The following is a 21,387-nucleotide window of genomic DNA, read 5'->3' on the forward strand; positions in this document are numbered from 1 at the left end:
CCATAGTAGTATGTCCTTCCAAAAAAAGAAAACATAATTTGTCAATAATCAATAAAATAATAAAGGTAATGAGACAATGCCAATGATTTTATAAGAGAAAAAAAAAAACCTCTCTAATACCTTTCTAGATAATGAGACAATGTCATTGATAGTGGGGCACCATTTTGGCATTGCAGCCAGGGAAATGAAGACAAAACATGGGACCAAGCCATACTAAAATAATGACAAAGAAAAGAAAAGGCACCAATAGTTCACAAGAAACCAACTATACATTCCCAATAACCTCAACAGTATTGGCTCATCGATCATAAAATAGAGAGAGAGAGAGAGAGAGAGAGAGAGAGGAATGGTTATATAATTCTACAAACAAATCTAACAATGCATCACACTTTTCCACGGCAAAATTGCAAAATCAGAAATAGAGCTCCATAATCAAATTGAAAAAGAGAGTTGGGTGTTGTTGACCGTTGGCTCCTCAAAGAAATAAAGCTCCAAAGATAAGATTTATGTATCTGAAAGCCTCTTATAGTTATAACTAAATGCTGGAAAAACGCTCCCAACGTTAGTATTTATCAAAAAAATAAAATAAAATGGAACTCCCTTGAAGTGAAATGAAAAATGCTTCTCTGCAACAGATTTGAAATGCATAACTGAACCCAGTTCCTCAATATTAAAAAAAAAAAAAACAGAGATATATAAATTATGTTTAATGTTCATGCTAATAAAAAAAACTAAACAAACTATCCTCTAATAAGTTCATGAATAAAGGTGAGCAAACAAACCTGCAAATGGCTTCCACCAGGAAAAGGAAGAGGAAGAAGGACGTGGCCTGCAAGAGTGTAAACTTCACCTGAAAATCTGAGATATCACCAGACCGATTTAGGGTTTTCGGGAGCATCGATCATGGACCGAAAGAACAGAGGACCGAAGAGCAAGAGTAGAATTGCAGAGCAAGGTTTCCTCTCTGCGCTGAGATTCATCCTCTTTTGGTTGGGATGGTATATTTCTTTCTATAGATTCATTGTAGTGCACATACAACATCCTCCCTCTTCCCTCGGATATCGTGGTCATTCATTTATAAACAGCCACGTGTCGATCATCTAACCCGTGCTACATGATCTGTAGCATAAAAGTGTGCTACAGACGAGCCGAATCCATGCCCTTGGGCTATGCATTTTAAATTCTGATTCTTATATATAAACCCCAATAAAGTTAAGTTTTTAATGTGGGACTAAAAAAATTATTCACTTTTCACCCCAATAAAGTTAAGTTTTAAATGTGGGACTAAAAAAATTATTCACTTTTCACCTGACTCAATAGAGTAAACATAAAGTTCAAAGCTAAAAGTCTTGTCTTGATGTTTTGAAACTTTAAAACACCAATACATTCTCACTCACAACTTTCTTGACTCCCTGTCTTGCTTTATATCTTCTCGATCCCTCTTTACTCTTCTCGTCTTCGGCTTTCCTGCATTCCCAATCCTCAATCTTCTGCACTCAATGGAACTCCATCTCTCTCATTTCTGTCAATCACTAGTTAGTACTCCATTCTTAGACCGTGTGAAAGGGACATTTCCTACTTGGGAAGCAAAACTACTTGACAGTTGGTCATAACTTTAACCATACTCGGTCTCCCACCTAAAACTTATGATCGGTTTTGTGTCGGTCGTGCCTATGCTTTTGTTGCCTTTGCGTTTATTCCAGAGTATCAGCAACCTGTCGATTGTAATGAGGGATTGAGGCAAAGTATTGCAATTCTAAAAATCTTAATTTGATCCTCGTATCACCTTTTTTTCTCTTAGATTTGAGGTAAACTTGATCCCCCCTCCCATGGGCTAGCATGTGTACGCTTTCCTCTCTCTTTTCTAAATTTGGAAAAGACTCCCCTGCCCTCTTTTGTCTTGATTTAGTGCATGTTGCTAGCTTACTGAAAATTGAAAGCATGTCAACCCTCTCCTAGTCTCCTATATGTTTATTTAAGGGGGAAAATATCACATATTCTCCATAGAACATACCCCCTTTACTAGTAGCAAGAGGAATCTTCTCCTTACTTTAGGCTCTCTTTGGCATAATTTTTATTTATATTTATAATCTATTTATGAGAATAATTTATAGACATAAATAATAATCGTTTGGTCACTACTAGACATAATATATTACACAATGATTTACTAAAGATCCCTTATTGACAATTTAGCTAGGTTTGATTGCAGTCATGCTTTGCTTGAGTAAACCTTTGGTTGAATTAATTTTTCTTGATTCCTCTCGACTAGAATGAGATGTGGGAGTAAAATAGTCCTTGATATATCTGTTCTAGATTTAATCTAGAACAGTAAAGATAAGGAATAACATTCAGAGGCCCTTTACAGAGCCATTTCTATCACTATCCTCAATAATTACGAAGATGCCATTATAAAATTTCAGCAACAAAACATAATTATGAAAATGTTCTAAGTGTAACTATTAACTACGTTTACTTTTACATGATTGCCTTAATTGACTTTGCCATAAATAGTTGGATTCAAAAGTCTCGGTGGATTCGAACCACCATCCCCTTAGAACATGCTTGAGACACATGCTCATGTTTTAAGTACTCTACCGATTGAGCTAAAGACCCAGAAAATAGAGTTGTTAAGTACATATCAATTGAATTTCAAGATGGAAAGATGGTATTCCAAGCAAATATTCCATCATATGCACAACATCATAAACAATTATGGTCTCATATTGAAATTGAAAGAACAAACAAAACAATTCGATCACCCTGCCAATACTGAAACTAATATACAAGGATAGTTCTGAAACTTTTTTTTATTTTTTCTTATCATCCTTCTCCCATGGTCAGAAGAAGTTTTGAATTTCCACGATAAGGCTTGTAGTAGTAAATGTAACATCAAAGAAATATCCGCCAATTGAAAGAGTGAATGAGTTTTTTCAATTCCACGTACCACACTTGATTATTCAGATTCTACAACTTTGAATGGATTGAGTTTTTCCAAATGTTCACTCTCTTGAAGGTTATAGAGACCCTTATGAAGCAATCGGGTTAATTTTCTTGCCAATCAACCCCGAAGAACAACCCTCAAATAATCATTCATCTTCTATATGTAATCCATAAATGGCCAAAAAAAAAATCAGTAAATGATCTTTCATTGTTTAAAAGAGGTTTCTCTAACCCATAAAAATGATCTTCCCAAATTATCCTTGGAAACAATAATAAATCTTTTATTTGTTTCAGATTAGCAATAATAGTCACACAAAACAGATTTTTTTTTTTTTTTTTGGTTCACGATTGGTATCTAGGCCTTCGGTTTGACTAGTCTCGTGGACCCATATTAACCCCACAATCATATGGATGGAAGAACAAAATAAAAACAAACAGAAACAAATATTGTTGGGTGTCTATTATTTGATAGACCCCAATTGGATTTGATCTGACACCCAATCTGATGATCATATATGTTTGACCAGATGGCTTCTTCACGAAAATGATGTTATATGATGTTGAGGTTCATTACTCATTTAACATCTATGATAACCTACAAGATCCAATTAAATCATATAATGTTGACATCAAGGGGATTCTCTCTGTAGTTGAGAAGGCTTTAAATGTGTATTATTATTTTTTTGCGGGTGTAAACCTTTTAGTGTGTATTCATGAAGCTAGCTCCCCTGTTTGACCACAGATGCTGACAGTCTTGATAGTTGTTACCGAAAAAAAAAAAAGTCTTGATAGTAACTTTCACTATACCCAAGGAAGAAAATCATTTAGGTTAACGTGTAGTTTATTAGAAAAACATTGCACAAGTTCTTTCCTAGTCTGTATTAATTGGGGAGATAATATGGAGTCTAGATCCAAGGTTATAAAATTCGGGATTGGTCTCAACGGATAGTGATCCAGATCAGTATCGGATTGTTTGAGATCGGAATAAGAGGATTTATCCATATTTATATATAATAAATATATAATTTTTTTTATTTTTTTATTTTTTTACTTTTTACCCTTTGATCATAACAGCGGATTGATCTCGATATCGATTAGATTGGGATGATTACAATTCGATTTTAAAACTACGAAATGTGGTGACCTCTTCACGTAGGATCTCACTATTCATAGGGTATTATACTATGAATCAATGGTATAATAATTGTTTTGACCGGCAAGGTCCTTTCTCCCACCTAAATAATGTAAAAAACGAAAGTTGCTTGGTCAAGTGGCTCCTATGCCTGTACACAGGGTGTCACTCCAACCGAATGTGAACCAAAAAAAAAAAGTTGCTTTGTCAAGTGGCTCCTATGCTTATACATAGGGTGTCACTCCAGCGGAATGTGAACTAAAAAATTGTCATGAATGTTGATGCTTATATGCATGCTCTCAATGGCTCTTGTGCTGGTGCAGAGGCTACTAGACTAAATAGCAATCCCTTGCACTCTAAATAATATGGGGATAAAGAACATTCCTTGGTCGCACAGCCCTTACCCTAGACAGAGGGTCAATGAGGGGCACACATATCCACCAATTAGAGAAAGGTTTATTGTATTTCACAGGGGCGAGCACCACCGGGGAGTATTCTTTTGCCAACAATTGAACATAAGAAGTCGGTTTCGCTTATTGGACAAATTTAAGCTTAACTCACCTTTAGTAACAGTATTTTGAAACGTCTCTTACTGGTTGTTGCCCAGAACTACCAACCAAATAAGCAAACTTTACTATATGCAGCTATTAAAGGCAGCTTATTAGTATCATATGCAGCTATTAATAAGCTGCCTTTAACATTTCACACATTTTCCCTTTTTTTATAATAAATTATGCGTATTGTGGTATTAGACAATAAGATGTTCGGTAATTTAGTTTGCGAGAACCCACCAACCGGATATATTAGTTGTATCTTCTCTTGACTTCACTTAGCTTTTCAAAAAACTCTCCTTCGCATTTTAAATTCCATAGGCTAAGTAAGAAGACCATTCAACATCCTTACTTGTATATAACTAGTAGACTCATCCACCTTAAATTCACAATCTATCTTTGAACTATAGAGAAAGAGAAGCAGAAATGGCATTTTCCCAGTTTTCTTCACCTCCCTATCTGCATTGCCTCCTACCCTTAATCTTCTTCATTTTAGCTATTTTTGTAGCTAATTCACTTGCAGATGACCCTCCTTTGACACTGGATTACTATGCATCTTCTTGTCCGACGGCATTAGAGATTGTTAGGAAAGAGATGGAATGTGCAGTGCTCTCTGATCCACGTATGGCGGCATCGATACTCCGGTTGCACTTCCATGACTGTTTTGTTCAGGTTTGGAGTTCATAACCTTCATGATCAGTGATAGTTGAAAGTTGAAGAGCAGTTAGCCATTTATGTGTCTCCTCTTTGGTTGGTTGTTTTGAGATTCCGGATCAGGTCCCCGTACGAGGACCATTCTCGAATGATTCTCATATGAGGACATGATCCGAATTCTTGTTTCGATCCACCACCTCTCGTGGGTTTTGTTGTATCCCCTTTATTTGGTTGTTTTGATTTATTTTGATAGGATCATCTTCCTTGGATGGCTTTTGTGGCTTTTGATGGAGTTGTATTTCTTTTTTAATTTCTTTAATATATTATCCATTCACACGAAGAAAACAGTAACACTAACTGCCACCACCTGTGAATCTGCTGTATATGTTTATGGACAGGGTTGTGACGGATCAGTTTTGTTAGATGACACAATCACACTCCAAGGGGAGAAGAAAGCACCGCCTAACATCCATTCTCTGAGAGGTTTCAGGGTGATTGACAGGATCAAGAGCAAGCTCGAATACGAGTGCCCTGGTGTTGTTTCATGTGCTGATCTACTTACCATTGCAGCAAGAGATGCAGTTATTCTGGTAATAATAGAAAATATCAATAACTTATAAAGAAATTCATCAGTTTATATCAAAAAGGTTCTAACAGACTCACAGACATGGAGGGTATAATAGTGTGATATATTTTCTCAAATATTCTAATATCTTATGCATGGGAGTATGGATCTTTATTCCAATTTTTTGTTTTCTTAGGTTGGTGGACCTTACTGGGATGTTCCTTTGGGTAGAAAGGATTCTAGAAGTGCAAGCTTCAGCCTCGCTAGCACGGATATTCCTACTCCTGACCAGGGTCTTCTTACTCTCCTTTCAAAATTCATCCCTCTAGGCCTCTCAGTCACAGATATGGTTGCTCTTGTGGGTAAGCAAGAATTCGGGCTTACATGATAATACTTCTGTTCTTGAAAAAAAAAATATATATATATATATATATACATTTTTTGTTAGTTCATTTTTTTGTTTATGGGAATGAACCTGTTGTTGAGAAACACTAAAAGTTGAAAATCGAGAATGAAAATTTTAGAATTTCTTTATTTCAGAAACAGAAACAGAAGGGAGAAATAAAAAGGGGGTGTGGGGTGTGGGGTGTGGGGTGTGGGGTGTGGGAGAGGAGGGGGGGGAGATGAGTCTCAGTTACGTCCCTGCTCCGGGAATGTTGCATATCTAGCATTTGTAGGGTAATTAATGGTATTTTTGTAAATTTATAAAAATTCTATAATAAAAATTATTGCAAAAATGTGTATTTTTATTTTTTTTTAATCCAGAAATTTGACCCGGAAACAGAAATACTTTAAATTATTTCTGATATAGAAACTGTTAGTGCTGATCCCTGCTTCTCTGTCAGGTCCAGGACCCTGCTTTCTCTCTAGGCTGAGATCTGCACACACAAGTTGGTAATTAGCCCGGAGTTCCCTCTAGGGGAATGGCTCCGATGCTTAAGTCAGTTCTTAATTTAAACAAAATGAATCTTGATGGTAGAAAGTGCGTATCTCTTCCATGGGTCTCGTCTTCCTTTTATAGTGGTATCAGGATCCTTCCTTATTGGCTGAATCCCCCACCTCGGGCTGAGCTGACCTTTATAACGGCCAACTTGACCATAGTTTATTTCTGGTTAAATAACCGTCTTGGGTTTAGTTTCGAGGATGTCCGTAGAAGGGTGTAGAATCTCCATTTACAATTATGTCTAATGGTCGTATGGTCGAGTCAAGTGATGGCCCCATGATCAGTCTTCTCTTAAGTAGGTCTTGCAGCTCGGAGAAGGAAACCCCAGATGTTGGTCTATCATCGACCATCTTATTCTGGTGTATATATTATATATTATGGTATATCAGAAACATTGCCCAGTACAGAAATATTATCATATGCAAGCCCTTAGTAGCTGGTTGATATGTCTTTTCATATGGTGCTTAAAGAAATCTTGATACAAATGGAGTATTGTTTCTACCTTGTAATTTGCAGGTGCTCACACCATTGGCATGGCTCAATGTTTGAACTTCAGAGCAAGGATCTATGGAGACTTTGAAGAAACTGCCACCATGAATCCATTAACAGAGACATACCTCAGCAACTTGAGATCTATATGCCCTGCTGTTGGGGGAGGAGACAATAACATTACTGCACTAGACTATGTTACTCCTAATTTTTTTGATAACTCATTCTATCAAATACTGCTGAAAGGGGAGGGACTGCTAAACTCTGATCAGGAAATGTACTCCAGTGTGTTCGCCTTACAGACAAAGCAAATTGTTCAGAAGTATGCAGAAGACCAACTCGCTTTCTTCCAACAATTCTCAGATTCTATGGTAAAGATGGGAAATATTACCAATCCTGACAGCTTCATTACTGGGGAAGTAAGGAGTAATTGCAGATTTATTAACACATAAGCTTCAAGTAGTACTACTTGTTTTGGTTATGCTCTGGTCATGCTACCTATTGGAATCTTTATATAAAATATATTAATTGTTACATCAACTACTCAGAAAACACATTTTCCATGCAACTCTGTAGCTACTTATCCATCCTATTATTAGTTTCAGATTAAGAAAATGAAAATATATATTAGTTTTGTGCCAAGTTGGACAATCATGGTGTTCTTATTTGTTTCTTAGATTATTGAACTTAATAATATTCTATCTCCTTGACTAATGATGATTGATTATAAATCATATTCTATGCTGCTATGCATACAAAAGCTCAAAGCACAAACCATGCAATTATCTGATCATTGATCATGATCATGATCATTTCCTCTTCAATGCCCACACCAAAAGTAGAAAAATACTATCTAGTAATTTGATCCATTTATCTATTACGGTTTTCCTCTGACATTGTGATTCAGCCATTATCCAAGGGTAAGAGGACTAGTCAATGTTTGAAACTAAACATTGATGGTTGATACTCCGTAAAACTGTATAAAATTGATTAATCCATTTTCTAATGCAATTTAAAGCATGATAATTCCTAAACAATAATAACGATCTTGTCAATAATACCATGAATCATTTCAATACAAGAAGGAGGAATGACACACCATTCACCATTGATGACGTATCATTTCCAGCGGAGCTTGACGTAACTATTGATGTAGTCCTTGTACGAATCAAAAACCTTCTTCATGGATCAATGGAAATAGGTTTCTCCCCTATATTCTTCTCCCAATGCTTCTCACTCATTGGTAATAAGACTGTTCATATGAATTTTTGGGGGGAGGGGGGACCAAATCTCCAATTAATAACTATAACTGTTGCCTCCCATTAAGGAAAAATCCAATTTTGTTGGATGTGTTTCCCTATTTACAACCTAAAAAATATGGAGGGGATCTCTAATTGAATCCAAGGATTGAATTAAACCAAATCAAATATTGGGTTTCTATAATTCAATCCCATCAATGGTCAAATGGGACACATATTAGGAATAAAAATCTTATAATCTCCCATTTGGACCATATGACCAATTCATAACAACACAACCTTATATTTTGAAAACTAAGTTGAAAAAATTTGTGTGTAAATATGACAATACTTGGATTCCAATAGTTTTAGAAAACAACTCAATATTGCAACTTTAATAAAACTCTCCATTTGTTGCCTCCATTTAGTAATACCTTGAATGAATGAAACTATTGATAATAACTATGCTGGTTATGTGTCATTTATCTGCCGACACACTCCCTTCCACAATCATAGTATCAACAATCTCATTCAAACGGGTCCTTAAGCGGGGAAACATAATAAACGATCCAAATAGTATATCTCATTCATATTGCAATAATTGTATGCACAAAGATAAAAATGAGAAATGCTCAGGAACATCTATAAATATGATCATATCAAATAATAGAAGGTGTCTATAATAAAATGTGACTAATACATCAAACTCTAGTACGAGCCATATTAGATACAAGATCTACAAAGAACTTAGGAGCCATTGCCTTGGTCAATGGATCTGCAATCATAAGACTTGTCTTTATATGAGATACATACACCTTATATTCCTAAAAAGCTTCCTTCACAAAGTTGTACTTCACTCCAATATGCTTAGCTCTACTAAAATGCTTGTCATTCTTGGAGAAGTACATAGTGACGATGTTGTCACAGTAAAGTCTCAACGGCTTCATAAAGGATTCGACAACCTGAAGCCCTAAGATATAATTCTGCAACCAAATCGCCATTGATATGACCTCAAAGTATGCCACGAACTCCGCTTCTATGGTGGAAGTGAGACACAAGTTTGTTTCTTGGACTTCCAAGAAATTGTTGCACCAACTAGTAGAAAGATATAACCAGATGTAGACTCTCTATTGTCGAGGCAACCAACAAAATCAGAGTCTAAATAACCAATCACTTCTAACCAAGGATTTAGGGGATGGTATCGGTCTCTGTCGATACCGATCCAATATAGATCCAAATTGGATCGGATTGGTGGGTATCAGTCTATTTTACCCTTGATTTTTATAAAAAGTACTATTTTTCCCTATTTTACCCTTGAAACGATCCAGATAACCGATCTGGATCGGTATCAGATCGGAGATCAGTCTCAGTCGATACCGATCCGATACAGTCGATCCCAGACCGATACTTGAAACCATGCTTCTAACTGATCAATTGCTCTATGAGTAAGCATGTAGGCTTTTGTTCCTTGTAAGTAACGCATCACCTTCTTGGAAGTCACCTAGTGATCCATACCAGGGTTTCTTATGTATCTACCTAACATCCTGATACGGCCAAATTGACTGCCCAGTAGGGTAAGGACACGTGTCTCCCACCTGGACACGTGTCACCCACCTGATAGAGGCTGCAAGGACTCTACCACATTAACCGCGTGAAGAGAAAATCCCTCACGAAGGGGATAGGACGTATCCGAGTAGAACTCTAAAAGGAAAGGAGGTGGACCCGAGGAGGACTCCTCCAAGGAAAGGGGAAACCCTAAACCCTAAACCCTAAGAGCTATATAAGAGGGTCCGTGAAGAAGGAATAAGGTAAGCATCAATACCCACACTATTACTCCTGTAACAAAAACTGTGTGGCAGATCCCTAACTTGAGCGTCGAAGGACTAACCCCGGACAAAGCTCCAGGCCTCTGCCATCTATGCTTGTGCAGGACCAGCTCATACGGATTTTTGGTAGCAACAGATTGGCGCCGTCTGTGGGAACGACAGTAATGGTGGGGAGAACCTACAACCACAAGAAGACGAGAACAGCATCGAACATGAACATGGGGGAGGAGGAACCTTCAGGAGGGCTCCCTCCCTCGATGGAAATTGGATGAGAAAGGGGCAACGATTATCGAGAAGGTTCCGTGAGGCACCAGCGTTTGACCGAATATTCGGTGCGCGGAGATAGTAATCCTCCCCCCTTCTGGAGCGCAGGAATATGTGACGAGGGAGCAATTCGAAGCCCTCCAGGACAAATATGACCGAATAGCCGAGGCAATGAAGGAGGTCTCCAAAGTTGTCTCCCAGAAGACCGGCGGAGCACCGCGAGGCCACTATATTCAGCCCGAGAGAGCTCGAGACGAAGACCGGAGTAGTACAGGATCGATAAGATCCGGTCATAATTTTTGAAACCGAGCAATGAGGGAAAGTCCCGCACCCAGGGGAAGGACGTGGCGCATCGCTGAAGACCGACATGAGGAACCACGCCAAGGAGACGAACAGAGGCACGAGGACTCGGGGTTAAGACAGATGATCCTGGACCTGAAAGATGAGATCAAGGTCCCAGAAAATTAGACAGGAGCTCGTGAGCCAGACCTCACTAATGACACGGCTCTAGCTGATGAGGTCATGAGGGACCCACTCCCAATCGGCTTTCGCCTGCCCAAGTATGACACTAACGACGGGTCTGGGGACCCTGTCGATCATTTGGAAGACTTCAAGGTCGTCATGCAGTTCCATCGAGTCTCGAAAAACATTATGTGTCGTGCCCTGCCATTGACGTTCAGAGGAGCGGCAAGGCTATGGTACAACCGTCTGCCGACGAAGTCGATCCACAGCTTCAGCGATCTAAGTTACTTCTTCATGAAGGGATTCTTCAATAGCCAACCCTAGGGGTGTCAACCGGTCGGGCCGGTTGGGTTTCGGTCGGGCTTAATCGGGCTTGAAGACTTTTAAAGGCTACACCGTGTCAGCCCATTTAACTAATCGGGCTTAGTTATTGAGGGCATGGTACACTTTATATTCGGTCGGTCGGTCTCGGTTTATAATCGGGCCACCTTAATCGGGCTTTAGTCGGGCCTTAACCGGGCTACGGACATGTTTAATGTTAAACGGGCTTTAAGCGATTTTTAAACGGGCCCTCTTTAAAATGTGCTATTATATTCTGGCCCACTTATGCAAGCCCAAAAAAATGACAATAAATCAATAAATGATACAAAATATAACCATTATTTAAAATGTGAACATGTCTTTACTTTTTAGTTTTTATTCTTTAATTTGGGGGGTAAAATAGGTATTCTACAATCATAAAAGGGTCAGGCCAAGTCGGTGCACAATAGGCCGGTCTCGGTCGGGCGCCCGACGGTTCAAGTAGCAAAACCGAGATCGACCATTTATAAACGGGCCGGGCTTAAGCCCGACACGTTTAATAAACGGTCCGGGTCGGGTCGGTCTTTAAACGGTCGGTCCCGGTCGGTTTACCCGGTTCGGGCCACAAATTGACACCCCTAGCCAACCCCTTCAGATGACTACGTTGAACTTGACCAACGTCAAGCAACATGAAGGAGAATCACTGTGGAACTACATGAAGCGCTTCCAACAAGAGAAGATCACGATCAGAGGTCTAGACTCGAAAGAAGAGTTCACAGCCCTGCTGGGAGGCATCAAGGATAAGGAGCTGAAAAGGTCTTTGGCGAATCATACACCTAAGAACCTGGCCGAGCTGAGAGCTTGATGCGATAAGTACATCCAGATGGAAGAAACCCTTCAAGCCGATGAAAAAGCCAAAAGGAAGACGGGAAGAAAAAGGATCTCAAGGGGCTACGACAAACCCTCTGAAGAAGGCAAAAGACGAAGGTCTGAGCGCGGTCAAGCACCTAGTCCACCAAGGAAGTTTGAGAAATACGCACCCCTGAACCAGAGATGAACGGATGTACTGATGCAGATAAAGGACTCCTTAGTTGCTAGAGCCATGAAGTGGCCAGGGAAGATGGGACGGCACCCCGAGAGACGCAATATGGACAGGTATTGCCACTTCCACAGAGACCACGGCCACGACACCGAAGATTGTTGGCACCTTAAGGGGGAGATAGAAGGAATGATCAGAAGAGGATATCTAGGTCGATTTGTGGACCGTGAAAAGGACGATGCCCAAGACGGTAATGACCATAGGGATAACCGTCAAAGAGATGGCAAAGGCCGCTATGAAAGAAGGGGGCCTACCCGTAGAGGCAATCAGGAACAGCGAAGGGACCAGACACCCGAGGAAGCTGACCATTGCCTCTGAGATGAGAATAAGAGCCCAAATAGAGTTATAGCGACCATTTGTGTAGGCCTAGCCGCTGGAGAAAGTTCAGTCTCGGCCAGGAAAGCAAAAACCTATGCAAGAAGCGTGCATGTGGCTGAATGGTCGAACAAGAAGGCGAGGACGGGGACGGTTATTTCCTTCTCAGACGATGATCTAGAAGGGGTGCACACCCTGCACAACGATGCCCTGGTAGTCACCATGACCATAGCGGATTGCAGAGTGAAGAGGATCTTAGTGGATAATGGCAGTTCAACTGATATCCTGTTCCTAGAAGCTTTCCGGAAGATGGGCCTGGATGAAGGAAAGTTGAAGAAAGTCGAACACCCATTGCAGGGATTCTCTGGCATCCCAGTAAAAGTGGAAGGATCGATTGAGTTGCTAGTAAGAGCCAACACCGGAGATCGCCAAGTAACAGTCATGATCAATTTCCTGGTAGTAGGTATTACCTCGGCATACAACGCCATACTAGGGAGGGTTGGTTTGAACCTACTAAAGGCCGTTGTCTCCACCCCCCATCTCAAGATGAAATTTCCAACCAAGAACGGGGTCGGGGACTGTCGAGGCGATCAGGAGGCATCCCAGAGGTACTACGCCACTACCTTGTGGGGAAGAGAAAAGGCGGGCGAGGCGCTCCCAATAGAAGATCAGCGCGATGACGCCAGTTATCAACGGGGGGAGCCGGCTGAGGATCTGGTACAAGTCGAGGCCGAAGAGGGGGATAGTGCTTGGCAATTCCAGATCGGGGCTACAATGCCAAGGCAACAGCGAGAAAAACTCATCTCATTCCTCCGAAACAACTCTAACGTCTTCTCCTGATCGGCTTCAGACATGCTTGGAATAGATCGAGAGGTAATAGAACATTATATGAATGTTAACCCGACGAAGAAGCCGGTGCAACAGAAGAAGAGGACTTTCACCCCCGAAAGGCAGCAAAAAATAGACGAAGAAGTAGAGAAGATGTTGAAGGCCCAGTTCATCCGTGAGGTCCTGAAGGCAAATGGAAAGTGGAGGATCTGCATCAACTTCACCGACCTGAACAAGGCCTGCCCGAAGGACGCATACCCCCTGCCGAAGATAGACCTCCTCATTGATGCCATGGCAGGATACGAGGCGCTGAGCTTCATGGATGCATACTCGAGGTACAATCAGATCAAGTTGTCAGAGGTTGATGTCCCGAAAACATCCTTCGTGACCGAGGGAGGACTGTACTGCTATGAAGTCATGCCCTTCGGACTAAAAAATGCAGGGGCCACCTATCAAAGGTTGGTGAATAAAATCTTCAAGGGGATGATCGGCAAAACCATAGAGGTGTACGTGGACGATATGCTCGTAAAAATCCTGAAGGCAGAATGACACATTCAAGACTTAGAAGAGGCATTCTAGGTGCTGAGGCGGTACGACATGAAGCTGAACCCGACAAAGTGTGCATTCGAAGTAGCCTCAGGAAAGTTCCTCGCTTTATTGTCTCGGAGAGGGAATTGAAGCCAACCCGGTGAAAATACAAGCCATTCGGGATATGAGGTCACCCCAGAATGTGAAGCAAGTCCAGGAGCTAACAGGTCGGGTCGCCGCCCTAGGGCGATTCATGTCTCGGTCGGCTGACAGGTGCCTCCCCTTCTTCAAAGCACTAAAGGGGACCAAAAAGTTCGAATGGACAGAGGAGTACAAAAAGTCATTTGAACAACTGAAGGAGTACCTGACCGCACCCCCACTGCTGACGAAGCCAAACACCGGGGATACCTTGCAGCTGTACCTTGCTGTATCAGCAGTAGCGGTAAGCGCAGTACTGACGAAGGAAGAAGGAAGGTAACAACGGCCAATATACTACGTCAGCCGAACCCTGCTAGATGCCGAAACAAGATACAGAAAGACGGAGAAAGTGACGTATGCCCTGGTAACAGCGGCAAGAAAGCTGAGGCCCTATTTTCAATCACATACGGTATGCATACTCACAGACCAGCCCCTGAAGAAGATACTGCAGCGACCGGATATGTCTAGTCGCCTGGTAAACTGGGCTATAGAGTTGGGAGAATTCGACATCCAGTACAAATCGAGAACCGCAATTAAAGCATAGGCCCTCGTAGACTTCATCGCCGAGACGATGCTCCCTGATGATCCCAAGGAGTTTACCGAGGATCGAGGAGAAAAGGCTTGGACATTGTACATGGATAGTGCTTCCAACAACGCAGGAAGCGACGCAGGAATCATATTGGTAAGCCCCAAGGGTTTCAAGATAGAATATGCCCTATGGTTTGAATTCGATGCCTCCAATAACGAAGCAGAATACGAAGCGTTAATAGCCGGGATTAATCTGGCTCGGGCTTTGATGGTACAGGATCTGGTGGTGTATAGTGACTCACAGCTCGTGGTATGACAGATGAATGGAGACTACGAAGCCAAAGAACAAAGGATGGCTGGGTACTTGAAGACAATGCGAGAAAGAATAATAGCCTTCAAGGATTTTGAGATAAGGCAAGTGCCATGGGAAGAGAATGCTAGTGCTGACGCACTATCGCAATTGGCCACCTCCGACTTCATTGATCTCTGACGATCGGTGTATTTCGATTTGCTACCACAGCCAAGTACCGAAAGACCACGAGAGGTATTACTTGTAGGCGAACATGGCCATAGCTGGATGGATGCCATAACCGAATACCTCAAAGGAGGAAAGCTCCCAGAGAATAGGGACGAGGCAAAGAAAGTACGAATGAGGTCAGCACGCTTCCTTCTAAAGGATGAGACACTGTACAAAACAAGGCTCACCATGTCGTACCTCAAGTGTCTGGACCCTGCCAATGGCGAGTACGTACTCCGAGAGGTGCATGAAGGGATATGTGGCCAGCACCTGGGAGCCCAGGCCTTAGCGCATAAAGTGCTAAGGCAGGGTCTGTACTGACCGACAATGAGGAAGGATGCGGAATCATTAGTCAAGAAGTGCGTTAAGTGCCAGATGTTCGCTCCCATTCCCAGGCCACAATCTACCGAGCTCTCATCTCTATCGAGCCCAATACCATTCGTCATGTGGGGAATCGACATCCTGGGCCCATTCCCCCTGGCCACGAGACAAAGGAAATTTGTTGTGGTGACGGTAGACTACTTCACAAAATGGGCAGAAGCCAAAGCACTAGCGACGATAACCGAAAAGAACGTAAGGGACTTCTTCCAGAGGGCGGTAGTCTATCGATTTGGAATCCCTTGGGTTGTGGTAACGGACAATGGAACTCAGTTCACTAACCCGACCTTCGGCTTGTTCTGTGATGCCCTCAACATTGACCACAGGAAAACCTCTTTCGGTTATCCACCGACCAACGGGCTGACAGAGGTAACCAACCGTACACTGCTTCAAGGAATAAAGAAGAGATTGGATGACGCCAAAGGATTATGGGCAGACGAGTTACACCACATCCTCTAGGCCTACCGCACAACCGAGAGATCAACCACCGGAGAAACACTCTTCATTTTAACTTACGGCACTGAAGCTGTACTTCCAGTGGAGATAGGGGCGTAACCCATCGGATTCAGTACTATAATGAAGAGGAAAAAGATGGAGGGATCCGAGCGAATTTAGACCTCTTGGCCGAAGTCAGGGACGCCTTGCAAGAAAGGATGACCTCTTACCAACATAGGGTTGCGAGGCACTACAACACCAAAGTTCGAAAGAACGAGTTCAGAATGGGTGACCTCGTCCTCAGAAGGGCTGAAGTATCAGACCCGAGACATCTAGGGAAGCTAGCTCCAAATTGGGAAGGTCCCTACAGAGTCTCAAGGGTAATACGACCAGGGTCCTATCACCTGGAGACTATAGGGGGAGAAAGGGTACCCTGATCATGGAACTCTAAGAACTTAAGAAAATTCTATCAGTAGTGAAGTAGCAAGCACACTTGTTTTTGTAATTTTTACAATTTTTGCTCCTATGCACTTTTAAGTTGTAATTCCTCATCCTAAACTCCAGAGGATCTTATTCATGAAAAATACGAAAGCTTGTTTACGAAAATTGAAAGGAATTCTCCTATCTGGTGATTTTAACTCTGCCGAACGGATAAAGCCGAAGGTCCTCACCTCGGTCGGGGGCTTAGGAAAAGGTCGAGCCGAGCTGACCGAAGGTCCTCACCTCGGTGGAGAGCTTAGGCAAAGGCCGAGCCGAACTGACCAAAGGTCCCCACCTCGATCGGGGGCTCAGGCAAAGGCCGAACCGAGCTGACCGAAGGTCCTCACCTCGATCTCAGGCTCAGGCAAAGGCCTAGCGAAGCTGACCAAAGGTCCTCACCTCGGTCGGGGGCTCAGGCAAAGGCCGATCCGATCTAACTAAAGGTCCACACCTCGGTCGGGGGCTCGGGCCAAGGTCGAGCCGAACTGACAGAAGGTCCTCACCTTGGTTGGGGGCTCAGGCAAGGGCCGAGCCGACCTGACTGAGGGTCCTCACCTCAGTTCGGGGCTCAGGCCAATGGCCGAGGAGACCTGATCGAAGGTCCTCAATTTGGTAAGGAGTGACGACGGTCGAAGGATCTGCCCTCGGCTGGATCTTCGAATCAATACCAGAGTTTAAAAGACCCTTCGGCCGGATCTGAGGGGGAACACAACACTTAGTGAAAACCAAAATTGTTTAAGATCCCTTAAAAGTCCATAGCCCTCGGAGTCGGGAAACCTCTCGGATAAGCCGAGGGAGCAGGACCGAGCCGCGCTAAAGTAGACGTGCAGATCCTTAGGCTGCCAACAATGGGTTTCGGCCTTCTTGCACCTACCTATGAGCTAAAGATCACCTTACCCGAAAGAACACGAAAAAGTGGAAGTTGAAGCATACGAAGGGAAATACATTCATTAAAAGAAAGACCCGAAGGCCGAGAGTACATAAAAAGACCCGAAGGCCGAGATTACATGAAAAGACCCGAAGGCTGAGAGTACATGAAAAGACCTGAAGGCTGAGATTACATGAAGAAGCCCGAAGGCTCATATCAAAAACAAAGCTCAAAGGCTGAGCCAAGACCCAGGGTGGCTTCAGAGGGCGTCCATCGGATTCACGGCCTCATCCTCGACATGGTGGGTCTCCCGATCTGAGCCATCGTGACCGGGAGTCAGAGGGACCTCACATTGTGGCTGAACCTCACCTTCCTCACTGCATCCTCCACCTTCGACATCGACAACCTCGGTGGCTGATGGGGCCGCCTCAATACACTCCTCTTCGAAGATGAGCCCGCTGTCCTTGAAAGAGACCCCTGAGTAATGCTCGAGGACCCAGTCTTGGACCTCTGTAGCGCCCATTGTGAACCCAGGGGTGATGGCACATTTAATCTCTTCCCGAAAGTCCTAGAAGGATCTATACTTCTTGGCCCCTCGGAGGATCTATACTTCTTGAACCCTTACCTTCATCTGCGACTTCAGCTCCGCAAGCTTCCGATCGCATTCCTGGCGCGTGAGGAGGAGGCCCATTTCCAGGTGCTCCACCTTCTCGAGGAGGACCGAAAGCTCATTCTCCAGGACTGACTTCTCTCATTCGGTGATCTCGAGATCTCGGCCCATAGCTTCAGCCCGAATCGCTAGCTGACCCATTTGGTTTTGGGCCTACATGAGACACCGATGGTCAGAATGTTGTGATGATAAATAAACAAAGGTTGGAGGACCGAAGCTTACCCCGGCCATGTAGATGCAGGCGTTGGTTATCATAGCCACCATCCCTTGTCGTTGAGCTTCGGCGGCATCTCGGGGAAGACTGCCCTTCATTACCAGCTCCCGAGCAACACGCCCTACTGACAAGGAGTCGTCTTTCTTGACCGACCACTGAGGGACAAATCCAACTTCGGCCCTCACGTTCCCCACCCTCGGGCTTCTGAAATCCTCAATGGGGGAGGAGTCTCTGGCAGGCATGTTATGGCCCAGAGCGGCGAGGGCCTGGACTGCCTCGGTGCTTGGTCCCTCACCCCTAGATCTTTTCTTCGGAGTCTCGGAGGAGGGCCCCTTCTTCTCTTTCCTCGGCCTCTGTTGCTGCTGGGCATCCCGTGCCCTGGCCTCCCTTATGTGGGCTTGCCTCGCCGCTGCGGCAGCCCTAGCCTCGGCCCTGGAGACTTGCACTGCATGAAGAAATGAAGGGAGTCAGTACGAAACACCGATGCCCGAGGGAAATAAACTTGGGCTGGCCTAACTCACCCGGGCTAAGCTCGAATCTGAACAGGATGGCTTCAGACTTAAGGCAGTCGGCCTCGACTGGAGGGTAGGTTTCTTACCGCCTCATAATCACCAACGACTCCGCGTCTACCCCGAAAAGGGCAAGGGCAGAGTTCACCACCCTCAGGTCTGGCATATCCCAGATGGTGCCGAAGGGCACCCCCTCGGACGACCTCACGAAGAAGAATTTCTCCTTCCACCAGTGGATCGACGTTGGGTAACCACTCAGCAGCTGAAGGTCCTTCCGGGGGCAGAAGTAGTACCAGCCTGAAAGCCCCTTACAGGCCTGAAAGAAGAAGCATTTGATGAAAAGAGGGAGGGAGAGAGGCCTCTGGTGCCTTGAGAAAAGGACGACGAAGCTGAGCACCTGTCGCCATCCGTTCGGCGTCAGCTGAGTCGGATAAATCCCGTAGTGCCGAAACACTCGGGCGAAGAAGGGATAGAGGGGAAGCCGAAGGTCGGCCTCCTGGTACAAGCACACCTCTTCAGAGTTCCGATATCTGGCTCGGTCAGACGGTCTGGCAGCCGGAGCTCGAAAGCGTCCGAGACACCGAAGGAGGCCCTCAGTTCCTCTAGTTCCGGCTCATCCAGGGTGAATACGATGTGGAGATCCTCCACCTCTAAGGGTTCCTATGTCTGGGCTCGAGAATCAAGCATCCTCTCCCTAAATCCTGCATTGTTTGAGCCACCCTCGGACCCAGACGGCGAGGCCGCAGATGATGAGTCACGGGCAGAGGGCAAATCGATGGAGTCCGAGGACATCCCTCGGACCTCCCTTGGACTCTGACGCCTACGGTTAGACTTTGTCCTTTCGGGGGATGACGGACTGTAGCCCGAGGAACAAGACATGGAACTTACTTTCGGAGTATTGCTAAACTAAAGGAAAGCTGAGACCGAGGGTAAGCTCTCCGAAGGAAACACTGAGACCGAAGGAAGGCTCTCCGAGGGAAAAAGAAAAGTGCCCCACAAATGGACCCCAACACTATATAGATGGAAGAAAAACGGTACGACTACCCGAGCATTAATGGCGTCGCCATGTCACTGAGTACCAACCCTCGAGGTTTACGCCCGAACGGACCAGACCAAAGGTCCCTACCTCGGTTGGGAGTTCAAACCAAGGCCGAATCGAACTAACCGAAGGTCCTTACCTCTGTTGGGAGTTTAGGCAAAAGCCGAACGAACCTAACCGAAGGTCCTCACCTCGGTTGGGAGTTCAGGCCAAGGCCGAACGGACCTGACCGAAGGTCCACACCTCAGTTGGGAGTTCAGGCCAAGGCCGAACAGACCTGACCGAAGGTCCACACCTCGATCAGGGGCTCGGGCCAAGGCCGAACAGACCTGACCAAAGGTCCTTACCTCGGTTGGGAGTTCAGGAAAAAGCTAAACGGACCTGATCGAAGGTCCTTACCTCGGTTGGGAGTTCAGGAAAAATCCGAACGAACCTAACCAAAGGTCCTCACCTCGGTTGGGAGTTTAGGCCAAGGCTGAACGGACCTGACCGAAGGTCCACACCTCGGTTGGGGGCTCGGGCTAAGGCCGAACGGACCTGACTGAAGGTCCTCACCTAGGTTGGGAGTTCAGGCCAAGGCCGAACCGAACTGACTGAAGGTCCTTACCTCGGTTGGGAGTTCAGGCAAAAGCCGAACGGACCCGATCGAAGGTCCTCACCTCGGTTGGGAGTTCAGGCCAAGGCCGAACGGACCTGACCGAAGGTCCTTACCTCAGTTGGGAGTTCAGGCAAAAGCCGAACGGACCTGACCGAAGGTCCTCACCTCGATTGGGAGTTCAGGCCAAGGCCGAATGGACCTGACCCAAGGTCCACACCTCAGTTGGGAGTTCAGGCCAAGGCCGAACGGACCTGACCGAAGGTCCACACCTCGGTCGGGGGCTCGGGCCAAGGCCGAATAGACCTGACCAAAGGTCCTTACCTCAGTTGGGAGTTCAGGCCAAGGCTGAGCTGAGTTGACCGAAGGTCCTCACCTCGGTCGGGGGCTCAGGCAAAAGCCGAACGGACCTGACCGAAGGTCCTCACCTCGATTGGGAGTTCAGGCGAAGGCCAAACGGACCTGACCAAAGGTCCTCACCTCGGTTGGGGGTTCAGGCAAAAGCCGAACGGACCTGACCGAAGGTCCTCACCTCAGTTGGGAGTTCAGGCCAAGGCAGAACGGACCTGACCGAAGGTCCTCACCTCGATCGGGCACTCAGGAAAAAGCTGAACGGACCTAACCGAAGGTCATCACCTCGGTTAGGAGTTCAGGCCAAGGCCGAACGGACTTGACCAAAGGTCCTCACCTCGGTTGGGGGCTCAGGCCAAGGCCGAGCGGACCTGACCGAAGGTCCTTACCTCTGGTTGGGAGTTCAGGCGAAAGCAGAACGGACCTGACCGAAGGTCCTCACCTCAGTTGGGGGCTCAGGCCAAGGCC

The 21,387-nt window shown here is 44.7% G+C and overlaps 1 protein-coding gene across 1 annotated transcript; it reads left to right on the forward strand.

Annotated features, from left to right (window-relative positions):
- The first annotated feature begins 5,006 nt into the window (after positions 1-5,006).
- Positions 5,007-7,919, forward strand: LOC122061458 (peroxidase 11). Its single transcript, XM_042624720.1, has 4 exons — positions 5,007-5,298; positions 5,679-5,870; positions 6,042-6,207; positions 7,305-7,919. Exons 1-4 carry the CDS (start codon positions 5,053-5,055, stop codon positions 7,727-7,729), a joined length of 1,029 nt encoding a protein of 342 aa, XP_042480654.1. The 5' UTR covers positions 5,007-5,052; the 3' UTR covers positions 7,730-7,919.
- The last annotated feature ends 13,468 nt before the right edge of the window (positions 7,920-21,387 follow it).

Source organism: Macadamia integrifolia, chromosome 14 (genome assembly GCF_013358625.1).
Source record: "Macadamia integrifolia cultivar HAES 741 chromosome 14, SCU_Mint_v3, whole genome shotgun sequence".
Classification (NCBI taxonomy): Eukaryota; Viridiplantae; Streptophyta; class Magnoliopsida; order Proteales; family Proteaceae; genus Macadamia; species Macadamia integrifolia.